This window comes from Passer domesticus, chromosome 1 (genome assembly GCF_036417665.1).
Source record: "Passer domesticus isolate bPasDom1 chromosome 1, bPasDom1.hap1, whole genome shotgun sequence".
In the NCBI taxonomy this organism is placed as follows: domain Eukaryota; kingdom Metazoa; phylum Chordata; class Aves; order Passeriformes; family Passeridae; genus Passer; species Passer domesticus.
The window spans coordinates 118505538-118519379 of NC_087474.1; the positions used below are offsets into that span (position 1 = coordinate 118505538).

At 37.6% G+C, this 13842-nt stretch overlaps 1 protein-coding gene across 10 annotated transcripts in view; it reads left to right on the plus strand.

Annotated features, from left to right (window-relative positions):
* Window positions 1–13842, plus strand: part of ASXL3 (ASXL transcriptional regulator 3) — a 126702-nt gene that overhangs the window by 18023 nt on the left and 94837 nt on the right. For 5 of the 10 annotated variants that reach the window (XM_064385094.1, XM_064385088.1, XM_064385117.1 and 2 more), the window contains exons 2-3: window positions 6641–6704; window positions 8505–8587. In XM_064385094.1, coding sequence (XP_064241164.1) covers window positions 6641–6704; window positions 8505–8587 — 147 coding nt within the window. Of the gene's footprint in view, window positions 1–2461; window positions 2513–6640; window positions 6705–8504; window positions 8588–13842 lie in introns of those variants that run through there. The other 5 variants (XM_064385145.1, XM_064385109.1, XM_064385138.1 and 2 more) reach the window with 3 other exon arrangements.

The following is a 13842-nucleotide window of genomic DNA, read 5'->3' on the forward strand; positions in this document are numbered from 1 at the left end:
TTTAGTTCAAAAACATGACTTACCATATCTATTCTCAGAGCAATTTATGCAGCAGATCTGGATTGTGCCTGTGAACTGTACTCTGTACATAATGATGTCATGATTCAGACTAGTAAAACCTGATGTGAAATAATTGTGCAGACTGTGGAAGGAAAAAAAGGTGCATAACATGCAAGGGCTCTTAACTCTGCTATTTTCTATTGTCTGTTCGGACAAGAAACAAAACTCTCTTGTTTAAAATTAACAACACTTCTCCCTCACCCCCAAAATCAAGCCATTGGTTTTGGATCAAAATTTTTCATTTTGTGGAAATTTTGGTTTGTCTTTTTTATTTTGTGGAAATTTTGGTTTTCCATTTTGGTTTTCCATTTTCCCTCAGTACTTGAACAGGTGGACTAAGGGAACTTAAAGAACTGAAAGTGGATTTCTGTTTGTGTATGATTGTAAGGGACTTCTATTTTTTTCACTTTTTCACCTTTATCACTTGCTGTACATCTCTCAGAAATTTAATTCTGTGTTTTCCATGCATTGTAGTCTTTCTTCCTGGGATACAATTATTAAAAAGGATTCTTAGTTATGTTCTTTATGTCCATTTTCTTATTATTTTGAAGAGTGTATCATCCTCTGAGTGAGGAACAGTTCACACAAATGAGTTGTGAAATTTATGGACTTCCCTTCTGAGGTTAAGAGAACCATTGTGACTTATCCTGGTTGTTCACCAAAACAGCAAAATATGCTATAAATTTTCTGAGCTAGTTTCTTGCCATCTATCCCACACAATTAAAATGGAAGTATAATTTATATGGTTTTGTGTTTGCTGTCATTAGACATTTTATAAACATAAATATATTCATGGTGCGTCAATGGAATCAATGTCAGTTGCAGCATTAAACTTCTCCTTTTAGTGAGCAATTTTACCAGGATGAAATGCTTAAAATGGTCAAAACTAATATGTCAGAATATTTATGTAGAATGCATAGTTTAAAATATTTTGTGTTCTATTTTCTCATCTGTTTTCTCCTGTTTTCTTTTTCGCCTCCTAGAAATCTTAGATCTGTATCTTTAGGACACTGTCTAACAAGATAAGCTCTGATAGTAAACCAATGGCAAGAAAATCAGCACAACTGTCACCTCCTGTTAAATTTGGTACATTCATGGAGTAGCCAGTAGGAATTTTATTTCTCACATTAAAAGTAACCCTTACACATTATGCTTGCCTGAGGAAAATACATCGATGAAAGCTTCTGAAACAAAGATATATTCATTCTCTCTGTTGATTTTTCTGTAAAGTTTTGCTCTTTGTAATGATTTTTTTTATCCTACTATGCTGAAACATAAGTTATACAGCAAACCTTTCAGTGCCTCTGAAAAATAAAAATCTGTATCATCTTCCAGTAGAGAAAACAGTATGTATGGCAACAAATATGTTTAAGGTTTGGTGTTTCTTAGTTTATAGGGTTTTTTTTGTTCCTTTAGTAATGATGAATGTATCCACACTGATGGCAGTTCTTTCCTCTGTTACCTGTAATGTAAAGGAAGTTGACAGGGCCTGTTGTCCATTCAGCTCCATTACTTCCAGTCACCTAAGCAAGGTCTCTGGTTGTTGTTCCATGTAGGTGCCAAAGGAGGATTTTTATCCCTGCCACAGTTAGAGGCATTTCCGGAAAATGGCCTATGTGATCACAGAATGAGCACAGATTTCAGTAACGCTTTTGAATGGCAGAGCTTTTTTTTTTTGCTCCTTGTCTCCTCTGAAATAATGATTTGTAGTTTTAAAAATTTTGACCCAAATTTTCCAGCTGGGTCAGTGCTGGTGAAACTTCTACTGTAAACTAAGTAGGCAAGAGAATGTGGTCCACAAGCCAGAGGAGGTGTACATCACAATTTGTCCTTTCAGCACCTATGAGCTACAGTGTGCTGCCAGCAAGGTGCCAGTGCTGAGTACCTATGCAGCACTTGTGTGCTGGTGTGCAGGTTTGGGGGAAACCACAGCATGAGCTACATCTGTATGAATGCACTCATGTTTGAGGGAGTAGAGGATGTAGGAATATCCAGTATGCTTGTACTGTGGTAAGGATCGGGGAAGAGAGATATTTGGGTAGGGGCGTGGGAAGGTGGGAGATACAAAAGTTAGGGTTATTGCAACACTTCAGAAGATGAGAGCATCAGTTTGAGAGTAGGGAAAGGCTGAGCACAGTGAGAGGCAATGGAATATTGGAATAGGAAGCAAGGAGAGGTATGACTTGCATGGCTAAGCAGAACTGGCGCTGAACGTGACACTGTCAGAACTGAGCCGTCATTCTGGGAATTTGGATGTTCCATTGCTTGAACTGAAATCATTGTTAGTAATCCTGCTGCTAATAGTAGAACCCATACTGGGATAGCAAGTTTGACACCATGCTCAATGTGGTATCTTTAATCCTGATCTTAGAAATCTGATAGGATTCTGTGTGCTCCCTAGGTTCATCCTGCCAGTCACAGAGGTGTTTATGGATCTGTCCTGACAGAGCCTGTAAGTAAAGTTCCTGGTTGCTTGGACAGGCTGATTGCATTAGTAAAGAGAGAAATACAAAGGTTTCAATTTTTTTTTTTTTTAGTATATTAGACCAGATCAATAAGTTATTATAATAAGTCAGTTGTTCAGAGCTAAAAACTTTACCCTACATTTTCTGTTGTGATGTATGAGACCACTAGCAAGAGCAGGATGGCACTGCTGTTAGAGCTTGTGCCTTTTAAAGGAATAGCCTAACTGTATGTTAATTTTAACTGAATTGTAATACAATTTCTTTTGAATTCAAAATGTCAAGAGTACAGTTTATCTGGAATTTCCAAAGCTGCCTTTATATCCATTTGAAATATGGCATTATAAATAAATTTTGGAAAGAACAATAAAAGTTTCAGACATCTTGGAACAAGCCTCAAATGATCCGGTTAAAGCAATGGCATGAACAAAGAAACTATTCAGCTTCTTTTTTGCTCTTTTCTTTCATTCAGTATTTTAGGATATGATGATAATGTCTTATGTATCTGGCAGGTTAGCAAAGCTAGATGGTTTCAGACCTACTTGCAAATTCTGTAGTAGAAATTCTCTTGCAGGAAACGCTTGCCCAGTTGTTCCCTGTAGTTCACACTAAAGGAGCAGCAAAATGCTTTTCACCGAAGGAGAGCTGGGGAAAATTACTTTATGAGTGTGCTTTAAACTTCTTGAGTTCTTTTGGTCAGTAGCATTACCTCTGAACCTAAAAAAAGTATGGACTAGCAAGTATGGACAAAACTGATATTAAAACTTAATATATTTCATCACATTATGGTATTTTTATGTGTTCCTTTGTTATTGTTATTGGGACATCTTTATTCCTTTCCTTGCTTGATGTTTCTTTTCTTGCATATGTGTAGTGTCAAGTGGATTAGAAAGACAAATTCATAGTGTGGAGCGTACTGAGAGTGACATGTCTTACGAAATGCACCTCCTTACGAAATGCACCTACTTAGATCCTATAATTTCCTTATTGTAATTTCAACTGCTCAAAGACAAAAGTCCTACCAGGAGAATTATTACTCCTGTTTCAAGTTCTTTTAGTATTTTAGTATCTGGAAACTGCTCTTTACCTTTCTCTTGATCACTATCAGCAAGAGTTCTGTGAATACCTATTTGAGAACTTGTGTTATAATAGGTCATAGTGCACCTACCCTTATAATCATCCCTCTTTTCCATGTATGTGTACCATCGTTACTGTTTTCACTGCTTCATCCATCTCTGTGCACTTCCTTTCTCCCCCCCTTCTGTACCCTCCCCTCCTCTCCAAACCATTTACCCATCTTTCTTCACACAAAGGGCTTTGAACTTTTACCAAGCTGCTGATAATTCCCCAATGACTGAAGCTGTTAATCAAAAATGAACACAAAAGATTTTAGTGGGGCATTTCCCACAATAGAAGTCAGTCCTCCTGTTAACCTCACATAAGCAGCTGTAGAAGACAATGCTGGATTTTTTCCAGGATGCTGTTATTTCTTGTACCCTGTTTGATACTCCATCTTTCAATTCTTTAATTTAATAATGGGCGGCTAGAAAATAATTTATATTTTCTGTTTCGGAGAAATAAAGTTTTTGGGGGGTTTTGTTTGGTCATTTTGTTTGCTTGTTTGTTTGCTTGGTTGTTTTTGTTCTTTTATTCACCCTGCTGTCTTTGGGCAGTAAAGATTGTCCATTGTGTAGTTCAGCCTGACTTGTCTTTTAGCTGATGAGTAAGAGCACTGGGAATAACTGTACTGTTCCTCTTCCTCCTCAGTTTTTTAAAATAATGTTCATAGGAGAATTGCTTCAGTTTCTGACTAGTGGCTCAGCCTGTTACAATAAAATGATCCTGCTTTTTGTCAGCTACCTGACCTTCAGATCCCTGCCAGCACAATCCAGAAGTGGAAGAAGCTCTGGCTGGTTTCAGACTGTTTAGGCACACAATCAGCCATGTCAAGCCCACTAGGCTGATCTGCCTGCTGCTTTTGGACCACAATACAGTATCAGAACACACTTGGTTCTTGTTTAGAAGAATTATTTTCTGTCAGTGTGATAACTGATAGCTGCAGGCAAGGCTTCCCGCTTTCTGCGGGAATGTTTATGAGTGGCAAAAGGGCCAAGTGCCTGGTTTGACTTTATTCACTTTGTCCCTCTGCTGTTTTCTCTTCAGTATCTGAAATGCAAATGATTGAGCAGATCTGATTCAGGTAGTCACAAGCTTCTTTATATAAAAATTAAACTGATCAATCAGTTACAGAGAAGTCCTCTTCTGATTTTGTAGGCAAGCTGAGCATTCAGGATTTCTCTCTTATGCAAAGCTGCAAGTCTTGTCTTCCTGCTAACACAGGAAAGTGTTTTTCCCCAGTGTGGCAACTGATTTTTTTCAGGTAGTTGTCAACGCACAGATGATGATAGATGCCATGGTGAGAAAAGGAATTTGTATTTCTTCTTGTCCCACATAAGTGACATGACTTTTCCGATGGAACTGGGAATACATGTGTTTGTAGCATCTATGTGATTATTTAATATCTCTGAAGTTGTGAGTTGATACCTGTAGGTGACACAAAAACTACAATTTGTCAGGCTGCTACTATTTGTTGTGAGGTTTGATTTCCAATGTACTTGGTATGATGTGAGCCTTCATCTCCTTGAGCTGTTACCCAGGGTTTGAATGAACACCGAAAATGTGTTCTGTGGAGTGACTACTTCTGTTCTCTTTCCGATTGCCCTGATGGGTATCACATTATTTGTCCCAGTTATTTACCGTCTGTCCCTTTTTAAGGCTATGGTTGAATGGCAGGAATAAATAGAGCATATGTGATCCCCTGTGATAGAGGTTGCAGTCAGCGCAAACCATTCTTCTGCCATTGTCCTTCTTTACAAAATACATTGAAACAGTCATGTTCTTCACGACAGTACTTTGGCATGCTTTAATTTCAGCATTATTAGTCACTGCCCATATATGATACGAGTGTTGGTGGATAGAGTGGGAGGAAGAAGAAAGATATTTAAAACAAATTACGGCTTCCTCCGCTGATGTGCATTGCTATGTCTGACCAAGAAGCCTATGACTTAACTATTCCTTCTGCATTTGAGTATGTTGTTTGCCTTAAGGCACAGTTAGTTATTCAGTTTGAATTTCTAATATTATTTTTAAAACTCTTAGAAATGCAAAAGGAATTGGAGGCTTTTAGCAGTGTTAGTGATGAGATACAGAGGCAAGAGATACTAGTGTAATTAACAGTTCAATGTATTCATTAGCTCACAGAATCTTAAATAATACTCTCATACTGTTTTCCATAACAGAGGGAAGAAAATTATATTATAATGTAAAGGTTTTTACAAGTAATTATTTTTATTTTCTTATTGTGATAAATAATTAGGCTAAAAGTGGGTGGAGGGGAGGAGTAAGGATGATGATAGACAGCATGGGGGGAAGGGCACAAAAAACCCATCCTTACTAAGGTTCTCTACTAATTAATCTTTGTTGTGATAAAGAAAACTTAATCATGTACATAATAACAGGATTTTCAACTTAAGGAGTGTTTAAATCAGAGAATTTATGCTTTTCAGTTAGGGTATGAACAGTTCTTTAAATAACAGGATTTAAAGGGTTAGATGAACAGAACTAAATTTGTGGGGTATATGAACTGCAGCCCACACTACATGTCCAGTGTAAAGCAAATCTACACAATGGGCAATTATTTACTCCAGCACTTTCAGCCTGTCTAACAGTCTGCATTTCAATTTGTCATTATACCCTGAATGTGTTCACTTCATACTCTGGTATTTGAAATCTGCCCTGTGGGTTTCATTAAACTTTCTGTAGTGGTGTTATGCATCCTACTTGTTGGTTTCATTGTTGTTTGGTGAAGATGATCTTCCGTATCCGTATGTCTTGCCATTGTTCCACAACCAGTTCAGTGCAGCTTCCTCAGCACAAACTGCTCTCCCTTCTCCCATTGTCCAGGACAGGGTGACTTCTGATGTTTGCTTAGCTTTATTGTTTCTTTCCCATTATTGTCAACCTCTCATGGTAATACTTGGCACTTTTACTGACGTTATAGAGTAGGATGTGATGTCGTAGAGAAGGGGACAGGGCTACCCAAATTTTCTCAATTGCAGGGAGGAGCTGCCCAGGTGTGCTGAGGGGCCTGTACTCAGGAAGAGAAACAGGGAATCCTCCACAGTGAGTAACCCCGCTTTCAAGTGCACACAGTTTCCTTCATAGCCGTGTCCAGTACAGTGTAGTATCCTCTCCTGTCCTTTCCAGTTTGCCCTTTGAAATGTTCCCAGTTTGGTTCTCTTTTCTCTTTATTTTGGTGGATTCTCATTTTACCTTGTACTTTGTCTTCTTTCTGAAGGTTAAAGTTTCCATTTTTGTCTCTTCACACCATTAATCTTTTCTCATCCTAGTCTTAATCTTTATACGCATTGTCATTTTTCCAATGTGTCATTGTTGTTCTGTCACTAATACATCATATAATTTCTCTCTCCTTGTGTGCAATGGCCCTTTTCCCAGCTCTGTGCAGTTTCTTCACTCCTTGCTCATTGCTATATGTTTACTCTTTCCAACCTTCTCTTCCTTCTCCTTTCAAATCACCTTTTGGTTTTACTTTCCTGATGGGTCCCTTTTGAATCTTGCCTACTGATGTACACAAGATAAGTCAGTTCAGCCCCTGACCTTTCTAGTGCAACTTTCACCTATATCTTTTCCTTTGTGGAACTGAAAAATAAAGGATAAAAAGCTCATGTGTAACAAAGAATTGAAGGATTTGGTAAACTGCATTTTGGCTATGAAAGAGAACAGGCAGGAAATCAGAACAGTAAAATGTCAGAAAAGGGCTGAGCTGGTCAAGCTGTAGTGAGTAGGCAGTCTTGGGCTTTAGGTGAGCTGCTGAATTACAGCCCTGGCCAGCACCCTTCACAGTTTGACTTGGGTGATATGATGTGGTGGTGTCTCTAGTTCCTAGTGTGCATCCACATAGTAGTAGCTGCTTTCACAATTGCCATTATTTGGTAGTAACTACTACAGAGAAGCTCAGGATGATTTGAATTACACCAAACTGATTTCATAGTTACAGAGGGTAGAAATACAAGTTCTGGCTGAGATATATTGGCAAGATGCTCTGGGAAGCTTGATTGCTGTGGCCTGTGCCACACCTTTTTACTGCTGATTGAAGGGTTTTGTTTTCCAGGGCTATCAGTCTGGCATTTTACAGGAGCAAAAGAGTGGGTGTTTGTTTAACAGCATAAAACTGATGGGGACAAAAAGGAAGTGGAAAATCAGAAAAATTCTTACAAGATGGTTCTGTCTGTAAAGAGGACTGAGTTACTTTGGTCTCAATTGGAAAAGGCAAAGGAGTGGAAAACTGAGCTGAACTGGAAAAATATACTGCACTCTATCATGTAGCATCTTGTGTGCTGTGACTGTTCTGACTTCATTTTTCATTGTTTTTAGAATTAAAAGGCATTTTAAAATTGAAACCCCACTGTGTCAATTCTTACAGTAGCTTCTGGTCTACAAATGGAAGGTTTTAGCCAATTTTTTCTCTGAGGTCATGGCAATGCTAAGTGTAGAATAGTCAAATGACCTCAAAGAATTCTAAAGTATTAAAAATCAAAGAAGGTGCTAGTGAGTATTTTTTTCCCCTTGGATCTTGTGTTTTATGTATTTCCCCTCATGCCTGAAAGAAAATCTGTTGCTGTGTCATAAAACCAGTTGCATATTCCAACTCTTTTATTTGTAACCTGGTAAGAATTTTCCCAGGCAGAGGTAGCAGATGATGTACAAAAGCAGCAAGTAAATCCTTTTCTTGCTGAAGTTTCCTGGGTTGTATCTGGCCTTCCAACAGACAGAGGACTCCAGTCTCAACACTGTCATTCCCTGCCTTTTACAAATGACTGCATAAAAACTGCATGATCATATAACCTTTCAGATTCATAGGACAGCTGTGTCTTGTCACTTACATTTATTATTTCTTTTTAGGCGTTGGAAAAGTATCCCAACTCACCAATGACTGCAAAACAAATACTGGAAGTCATTCAGAAAGAAGGGTTAAAAGAAACAAGGTCAGTGTTTATATGTTCTGTATTTCTGCTATCTCTGTGAAAATGATCTAGGAATGGTGTATAGTCTTTATGAAACTTCAAGTGCTGGCTTAATTAATTTCCAGTGTCAAAGTGAGAAATACAGTTGATGGGTTTTGATTGTTAGTTCAGGGCTTTTAAAAGGGTTAGTGACTGTCTTAACTTTGTATGTTATCAAACAAGTCTGTGGGCCAGCTCCAGTCCAGTGGTCTGTCTTTAGAAAGACTGGCATTTTCTCAGACAGCCCAGTGCTGCATCTCATTTTTGCTTAAGGACCGAAGCTCATCAGCTGGGTTACTACTTCTGCCACTGTGTGCACAGAGAAAGTGCAAGATGAAACTTGATGCACTTCTCACTGGGGTTTGTGGTTTGGCACTTAAATCACTGCTAGGACTTGCTGGTGTTGCCTGTGATAACGGAGATTGTGCTGATAAAGGTCTGGGAATGGAAGGAGAGGATGTTTGGACACTGGGAGCCAGTCTGTGTCTGCAGAGCGTGGATACAGTAATTGATACAGTAACTCAACTTGCTTGATAACAGCATACTTTGGGTGTAGATTCAAGTGATAATAATTACCCTTTTAAAGGATAGATGTGTTATCCAGAGGGTGTGGAAACCAATCAGTTGTCTTCCGTTGCTGCCCGGTTCAGATATACGTGCAGCTTTTTATTCTCAAAGGTGACTGTCTACTTGCTAGGTCCTCTAGTGACCTTCAAGTGGAAACTTCATCAGAAAGTAAAAATAAGGAAAAACTGGTTGGTTGGTGGGGGTGTCCTACAATGTGCAATTGCATCTTCTTCAAAAAGAAGATTTCTGAAGGTTTCTGTTTTAATGAATTAATACTTGTTGTTGTCTCAAAGCATAGGGAGACGTGCTTCTATTTTAAATATGTTCTTCCAGTGTGGAACCTAAAGTTCAGAACAAGAGAACTACAAAGTCCATGTAAAGGTGAACCAGAAGTAACCATGGAACAAATTTTTACTGAATTCACTGTTGTTCCTAGGAAACAGAACAGAACACAATCTGTGTGACTGCACAGCATAACCATGCACTTCATTGTTGGCAGCCTCATAACAAGCTCATAATAGCTATATTTTGATAAAATTGCAAAAGACATGGTATGGAAAGTGAAATTGAATTTGCCACCTTTTACAGATTTAAAGTGCTTTAGTTCCTGTCGAGAAATTGCTTTGAGTATATTTGGCAATGATTCCAGGGAAGAAAGGGGATGAAAACTTTTGAAAATTAATGTCCAAACATGTGTTATACCGCAATGATTTGCATACAGCAACAACAAAAATGCAAGAAAACAGAGTTTTGAAAATCTGTTCTATTAAGATACTGTTTCTCACAGCAGTGAATGAATTGCTTTCTTCTTATGTCTTGAGATATGAGAGGCATAGGAGAGACACTAATGCCTGCTAATAGCATTTCTTTGTAATTTAAAAAATTCTTGTTTTCATGATCAGTGCATGAAAAAAGTTTGAGTGGAGAACATATGGAAGGGAATGGAAGCAGTGTTTTATATTTTAAACATAGAAAATGTCGAAGCCCTTTTTAATTGCTGCAGAATGAATAGTAAGAGAAAGATTCCTTTAAAGAGGTTCCAAACTAGATGATCTTTCATTTCTTCAGTTACTAAGAAACTGAAAATTGCTGAGAAATAGTAACGAAATTCATTCTGATTTTTATCCGTGGTATATGCAGGTATATGTGACAGTGTAGTAGATTGCAGGATGCCGTATGTGGTCATGAGTTCTGGAAAACTGAGAAGGGTAAAATTCAATGTTCTTTATGCTTGAAACATTTTCATCCTAAATTCCTTAACCTAAACATTATAAATTCTTCAACTGTAAAATGAGAAAATCTTGATTCTGTATTGATTTATAAGTATTTTAATTTTCATTTAACTCTGATTTCATGTAAAAATTGTGTTTCTGCTGCATTTTAATATTGATTAAGGACAAACTTTCAGAGTTACCTGGGTGCCCAACTCATTATAGGAGCCGGTAAGGAGTTTGACTTCATACACAGATTTGTTGATTGGGTCTCAGCGTGTCACTAATGTTTGGTTTTCACAGTACTTGAATTTAGAATCTCCTGTTCACTTTGCCCAGCTCTGCAATTTCTTTCAGTAGCTTCCTGCCAGTTGATGCCTTTGCTGATACTAAAGATGGTCTTTCCTGGTCTCTCTGCTGCAGCCAGCTAAGATGAGCAAGGGATGTAAATTTATGATGTGCAGTCACCTGGCCATAAGCAGCAGAATGGCACTAGCATATTTTATTCTGTATTGATTTGTGTATTCTTCCAAGTCTGAATTTGAGCCAGGAATATGTTACTGCTCTAATACACTTTACTTATTGCTTTATACTGATTATCATTGTCAGTCGAACCTTAGCAATTACTACATTAAGTTTTTAAGAAACTCTCCTCTCTACTCTTCCATTTATATATGAATGAGGTTAATTGTCTTAGTCATTTTTCATATATATTGTAGAATTAATTAATATAAAGCTTTTTGCTGTGATAGTAAATCTGAAAGACTAATGTATGATTTTCAGCCATGTCATTGTCATTATATGTAATATTTAAAAAAACACTGCCAGACTATTCAGCCTCTTTTTTTTTTGCCAGAAAGGCATCAAGTTGCACATTTATTTCTGTATTACTCATATAATTAATTACAAAAGGATTAAATTGCAAATTTACAAAGCAGATGTATGTTAGAAAATAAACCAGAAAGCTCTACTGATATACCTTGTGAGAGGTTATGCACCTACCTTGTTCTTTACATCTTGGGGAAGAAATAATTCATTTTTTGTTTCTTAAATATCTTTTTTGTTGTGCTCGTTGGTTGTAAAATGGTCAGTAGGCAGGCAGTTCTTCTGCTACCTAGAAGGAGTAAAAAATTTTAAGGCAAACCTTTCAGGGATGTAGAAAATGTATGGCTTTCTTCTGTGGGAGGGAGGAGTATTTACTTAACGTTCATGCCTGTGCTGATGGTGTACAGGGTCAGGCCCACAGACCTGGACACTGAAATCTCTTTAGTAGCAAAACAGACAGCAGCACGCTTAAGAGCACAATGCTCTGGATTTTCTGTCCTGAAAACATTTCCCCATCCTGCTGTAAATTTCTAGGCTCACCACCTGCTGTCTATATACCCTAGCATGAGCTTTTGCTGATTTTGCTAGTGTACTAGTCAGAGTATGATCCACTCTCTCTCCTCAGAGTTCCTCTTCCCTTGCTGCTGCCTTGCTAGTTGTTCTCCATCTTGCATTTCTTTTGTTACTTATTCTTGTTAAGATCCAAAATTTCCCCTACTGAATTGTATTTAGGTTTTCTGCAGACTTTCTCAAATTCAGTAAAATAGGTTTAACAATGTGCTCTTGTCATCCAGCATGCACGCAGCTTTTCCAAGCTTTAGTGGCATCTGCTTATTAGAACTTGTTTTCTTTGGAAGCATTATGTTTAATTTTTTTGCTTGTGGAAGTCCATGGGAAACCAAAAACTTACTAAGCTGAGCTACGTGGTACCTACTGCTGCTTCTCTAGCTATAGGATCTGCTGCTATCTCACAAAGAATATTTTGATAGATTTGAAGTAACTTATTCTTGAGGCCTATGTATTAATCAACTTACTATTTGCTAAATAGTTCCACATAATTTTTTTGCCAAATTTGGTGGGTGGGAATTGAAATTCAGTTGCTGCATCTCTACTTCTTTGGACCTGTCTTTTAAATTTTTTTTAAAGCTAATCACTGAGTGTTTTCCATTCTTTTGGAATCACTGATATCCTCTACAAATTCTCAAAAAATTATTATTGATAATTCTGAGGCTGATCCAGTCAGCTTTAATTATCTGTGGTGAATTTCAGCACATTTAACTGATTTGAGAATACCTAATTTTATTTAATTATCGTCTAATGAATTTTCCCATCTTTTTTCCTTATGTTGGTTTTAGCAGCTGTCTAATCATATACACATTTCTGATTAGGCATTAGAACTCCTGTGCTTTGAGTGTAAGTACTCAGTGCCAACCCCTTCTTGAAAGAGCAAGTCAGTTTCCTTTCTGCTGATGTGCTTACAGATATTTCTTTGTGTATGTTGTGTGGGTGAGTTTGCTGAAGTTTAATTTCCTGAAGCCCTTTTTCTTCTTTTTGTGTTCTCCTTTGTTTTCCTAAAAAAATGAAGACTCATCCTTTCATGAATTCTCAGTGTTTTAGCTGCTTTTTCCCATGGGCTCAAGTCAACCTAGTACAGTCCCAGAAACTTGCCATATACTTTTCTGACCCTGTCTTTCTTTTCTCTTGGTTTTGTTTTTTTGTCATTACCTGGAAATTGCCTGCAGAACCACCAGAAGTAAGCTATCTGTTTGTTTCATTCTGTTTCGAGCACTGCACCTTTGTGAGGAGTAGCACCACTTGAAGACCACTTAAAATTATAAGTGAGATAAAAATAAGACAGAAGCTGGTATGAATTAGTTGTTTGGATTAAGGAAGAGAAGATTGAATATAGGCATAGTAAATCTTCAGCTACACAAAAGAAAAAAAATGTGAAGGAGTTATGCTGAATGTCTACTATGAACTGAACAAGAAATAAAGCCTTTAAGTTGGACTAAGAGAAGATGCCAGTTAGAATGTACAAAGGGTTTATTTTGTTGTTTTTTTTTTTTTTTTTTTTTTGTTGTTGTTGTTGTTGTTGTTGTTGTTTTTGTTGGTTTTTTTGTTTGTTTGTTTGTTTTTTGGGTTTTTTTTAACAGGAATCATTACGTTCTCTCATGAGCCTTGGAAGAGATGTGAAAGATTGGTAGGTCTCACCACGATCTAGTGTAGCAATGTCTGTCAGGAGTTATGTAGATTTGGTTGATCCTGCCTTGAACTAGGGAAATTAGCTAGTATATCCCTTGATCCATGTTTTTCTATTAATTTTTCTAGAACAGTTTTCAGTACTTGGGCCATACACATTGTTATAGTCTTAGGGGAGAATATCCAGCCAAACTCTGATAAATGTTTGATGCTAATAACCCTAGATTATGTGTTGGCTTTCTGTATTCCCTTTCTCCTGTGCGTGGTGAGGCTGGGAAATTGACTTGTCTGGATAAGATTAAAGCCAAGGATTCTCAGTACAAGTTAAAAGCCAATAAACTTTCAAAATGGGACAAGCTGCTTAATTTCTTGGAGTACAACTTTAGCCCACAGCTATGCTAGCTATTTGCTTTCCTCCTCCATTAGACTCAGGCC